Source organism: Aegilops tauschii, chromosome 2, assembly GCF_002575655.3.
Source record: "Aegilops tauschii subsp. strangulata cultivar AL8/78 chromosome 2, Aet v6.0, whole genome shotgun sequence".
NCBI lineage: Eukaryota > Viridiplantae > Streptophyta > Magnoliopsida > Poales > Poaceae > Aegilops > Aegilops tauschii.
In genome coordinates, this window is record NC_053036.3 from 592,630,236 (window position 1) to 592,634,981 (window position 4,746).

Here is a 4,746-nt window from a genome sequence, read left to right on the forward strand (position 1 = left end):
GTCCCTCCATTTCACAATATAGTGCGGCCACGCTTCCCGAGATCCAAATTTGATTATAAATTTAACCAATGAGACCGACTGCGACGGGAGCAAAAATTATATTACCAAATACATATCGAAAATACGAATTCCGTGGTATAATGTTTGCACCCGCCGCAGTCGGTCTCGTTGGTTAATTTATGGTCAAACTTGAATCTCGCAAAACACGGGCGCACTACATTATGGAACAGAGGGAATAGCATATTGCCAATGATTGTTGGGACATAAGTCAGTGCCCAACATCACCCCTAGGCCCTATCGACCTCCAAACCACCCGTGCAACACGGCACGTAAAGCACAGGTGCTGCGAAGATTTTACCTCCTTATAAAAGGAACATTTAGGATTACCAGACCACTTGCGTTGTTGCATAACTTGTCTAGTTAACACCGCATTTTGAAATACCTGCCACAAGAATATTTGGATCTTCAATGGGATCTTCAATTTGGATCTTCAACCACTATGATTCCCAAAAAAGATTGACTGATTGATTCCAAAATTACAAATTATAAAGATACAGGCAAACGCATCCGTCCGCAACATTAATCGCAGGATTAGCAGCGCCCTGCATCGATGAGTTTTGACTGCCCGCTGTACCCGGCGAGCACACGCGGACGTCTGCATCTCCAGTTTAGCTGCTTTGCTAGCGCTAAGATGGCATCCTGATACGTATGCTATCTTGCAAACTACTCCCGCCGTGTCATAATATAAGAGTGGCAAAAGCGCTCTTAAAGAGTGTCAAAAGCGCTCTTATTTGACACTCTTATATTATGACACGTAGGGAGTAACTGCTATAGTTCAGATTTCACTGTGAATAATTATTCCAAACACAGAAGCTCAACCTCATGTAAAGCTCGTGCGGCTCATGCGGACACATTCAAATTATGTAGACATTCAGACCAAAGTGATAATATCATCTTCATGTGCAGAATAATAGCTTGTACTGACTCGATGCAGTAGATATGCACTAATCCTACAAGAATTAAGAGTAATGCAAATAATCTTCAGGTTCCTACAAGAATTCAGAGTAATGGTAATACAAAAGGAGCCTCATGCTCCTTCAAGAATTCTGATTAGCTAAAGTACAATACCAACTTCAACATTTCAGCATAATAAGCTCATGACCTGAGCCTTGAAAATTCAGAATTCTTTATTTTGGAGTCCTCTTTTCTTGACAGATCTTCATCTCTACCTCCTGGTTCTGCGCACAAAAATCATTTTAGCCACAAAAAATCATTGACAGGCAAGAAAGCATTTCCAGCTACATGCATCATTTTTTATTCTGAGCGTATAAGAAACCACATCAGCTCATACATACGTACATACATACATACATACATACATTAACTTTAATCAGGATGTATACTAGTGATGAAACTTGCAAAGAGGCAAAAAATCAGAATGATACTAACAGGATCCTGGTGGCCATCTTTTCAACCCTGATTTGCAAATAGCCATGAGTACACAACATACCATGTAAACTAGCCCTGTTTCCCACAATCAGGATATACTAGTGACGCAACTTGCAAAGCAGGAGGAAATCATATATGCACCAGCATCTGAAACTGGAATTACAGGAAGAATGGCAAACATACCATGTAAACTGGCCCTGTTTCCCACAATCCCACTTTCCAGTTCCCACAAAACATGGATCATACTCAGGAAACAAAGCACCAAGTTTACAGGGGCTGTGGCTGTACTACATGTTCAACTTGACAGTAAAGAGCCATCACCCATCAGCCATCAGGGTCATCATTTAGCATTTAATCATCTAGTACACAAGCATATCTAAGCTTTACACGTTAGTCACAAGGCCAGTACAGAACACACTTAGGACATCTCATTTGATCCTGATGTTTCTAAGAAAGTGGCTATTTTCAATTTTGGTCATCAAAGTACCCCAGTGGCTTCATTGAAGAATCAACACTACTCCGAAAGAACTAAGCACAACCCATTGAATAAGAAGGTAGTACCAAACAAAGATATTTCATCTTCAATTCACTATAATGTGCAATCACTAAGCATAGGTGGGAGAGGATTAGACATGTACCTTCACCTCCTTTCTCACCGGATTCTTATCCTCCTCATCTACCCACGCCAGATTCTTGTCCTCCTCCGCCGGCTTCTTCAAGCACGGAGCAGGGGTGGTGCCTGGGGAGATAGAAAGGCAGCGCACACTGGGAAGAGCGGGGAGCAGGGGTGGCACCGGCAAAGATAGAACGCAGGGATGAACAGGACACCTGCCTGGCCGTGTGCCGTATCGGATGGCAACCGATTCACTTCGTTGTGATTCCCTCCAGTTAGAGACTAGGCAGGACAAGTCTGCAATGCCTGCTTCATATATGCGGCTCATCCGCAAGGCCGTTTAGTTGCTTTTTGCAGCGCAGACAAAGCATGCTCGCGGATGTCCACATCCGCCTGCATCCCTGATGCATTGAACTGCATCTCTCCTAGAGAAAACAAATAGATGCGAGAGAGTGCCCTGATGGTCTGAGGAGTTAGTACGCGAGTAAAATTGGTAAAAGGGACAAGAGCCAAAAAAATGCTTTTCCTTGTCATATCTTCTTTTCTCTGACAAGCAGATTTAACATATCTTTGAATGCTTCTCAGCAAATACTTCAACCAGGTTCTAGAGATAATAGAGGAATAATAATTCACTGGTTAAGAACGTTGCCTGCCGGGCCACTTTCCTATTTTATAAACTTGGAAGAGTAATACATATTGGAAGGAATGAGCGCAAGTTATATGCACATTGATCTGGCTGCTGCAAAGTAGAAAGGGGCAGGCTGTCAGCTTATTTTCTCCCTTAAATTTTACAGCCTGTTCAGTTCAGTTTGATGGAGATTGCAAGAGGTTGAGTGGATTTCATTCTGCAAGCCAAAACCCCCCTAAATACCCTCCCATCGCCTTCGAGAGAGGATTAACCGTAGCCTTGGTGACTTAAAGAACACACTGGATGCCGGCATAGCTGATAAAGGACTTGTGCTTGATCATTTCAAGTTCAGATGATCCTTCGTGGACCACCTCCACACCAGTGAGCACAGCCGCTGTGTTGCTAGGATTACCCTGAGCGTCTTGCTCCCCGGTGTCAAATTTTTTGAAGATGCAAAACCTGCCGGCTCCAAGGTATAGCAGGCTACCCCTTTTCTGCACCCATCCATCTGGCGTGTCGAGGACCTGCCAGTCATGCAGCAACTTGGGAGCCCTGCCAAGGTTGGAGAGGTCCAATGCGCACAAGTTGTGGTTGTTGTCTCCAGTCATACCGAACCAGAGGTTGCAAAGCTCAGGGACATGCTCAGCCCGTCCATGGAATGGCAGGGTCCAGCGGCCAGCCTTTTCCCAGGTGCAGCTAACCGTGTCGAAGCAGTAGGTGCCGATGGGGCTGGGCCCAGCAGAGGATATGCAGATGGTTGAGCCATCACCCAGCAGCATGTAGGACTGGATGGCTGTGCAGTTATAGGCTGGGTCGTTGACGTAGGGCGGCGGTGGGAGCCAGTGCCACTCCCAGCAATTCTTGCCGTAGACGAGAGCTTCGAAGTTGAATGGATTGCGGACAGCGGGAAATCTATCCATGACGTACAAAGCTTGGTCGCCCCTGGTGTCCGCACGAGTGATAGACAAGGAGACGGGGCTGTCCCCCTTGGGTTCGTTAAGGCAGGCAACGGGCTGGACGGAGCAGCTGCCGGCGTCGCAGAGCACGGTGTTGCCCGCCGAGTCCATGGAGAGGATCTTACCATCGCCGCCGCCGCTGCCTCGACCATAGAAGGGCAAAAAATCGAGCCTTGGGCCGTCTACGCGGTATGCTTGGAATCTGAGCCTGGGCGGTGGCATCTTCGGGGCAACGGCTGATGATGGCGGCGTCATATTTTCCTCCTTGGGTTGCGCTGCTGCTGCCCGCGCTTCCGCCGTGGATGGGTAGAAGAGGTGCTGCCCGGGCTTGATGCGACTCACCGTGTACAAGCTACCTCTGCCAGACCTCTGCATCACCACATTCACGAAACTGCCGAGCCTTCATTTTAATTCTTCCCACTCCTCCTGCAAAACAGAGATCACGAATTAGATTATATATTAGTACAGAAGATTCTTCCACAATATCTGCAGAAACAATTTTAAATACCAAATGGAAAAGAGAAAGAAAGAGTAATACCTGCAACAGTACTTGCTCCTTGGGACTAATCGAAGCTGGCGCTGTTGGACGAACGGCGGCGGTGGCGGCGGCGGCGACGGCGAGATCGGGACGGGGAACTTTTTTTTTTAGATCACCGGATGGGGATCTAGGTCTAGCCGTCATGCCCTTTCTTCTCTTCTCATTATTATGTGGATCAATGGATGGATAACCCACGGGTCGGCTGGGCCATATAACCATGGATCGGCCCACAAAGTTTTTGCCCCAGTTTTCTGTCCTCGACACCGCCAGAGAAGGATATTTGGCATTGCCAATTCCCTCAAAAAAATTGGCATTGTCAATACTTGGCAAACCAACAATTGACAATATCAAAAGTTTCCAAAATTTAGCAACTCTTTGTGAGGTTGGCAAGTAAACATGGTAACCAACCAAAGCACTAGCCAATATTTGGCATTTGCCAAATGTTAGTTTTGGCATCAAACCAATCATGCTCTAAATCGCCTACGTACCCACATTCCGATATGACGCTCTTTGCAGCACATTGCCATTGAAACGCACCAGCAGCGAGCTAGTAAAGATTCCA

The 4,746-nt window shown here is 46.4% G+C and overlaps 1 protein-coding gene across 1 annotated transcript; it reads right to left on the reverse strand.

The window, feature by feature from the left end:
* Positions 1–903: 903 nt before the first annotated feature.
* On the reverse strand, positions 904–4,332 carry LOC109747500 (uncharacterized). Its single transcript, XM_020306549.4, has 3 exons — positions 4,185–4,332; positions 2,088–4,072; positions 904–1,238 (listed from the first exon to the last, which is right to left on the reverse strand). The coding sequence occupies exon 2, from the start codon at positions 4,019–4,021 to the stop codon at positions 2,978–2,980; it is 1,044 nt and encodes a 347-aa protein (XP_020162138.1). The 5' UTR covers positions 4,022–4,072; positions 4,185–4,332; the 3' UTR covers positions 904–1,238; positions 2,088–2,977.
* Positions 4,333–4,746: the final 414 nt, after the last annotated feature.

Excerpts from the sequence above, each read along its gene's own strand:
- LOC109747500 (XM_020306549.4), bottom strand. The coding sequence starts at position 4,021 with ATGCAGAGGTCTGGCAGAGGTAGCTTGTACACGGTGAGTCGCATCAAG.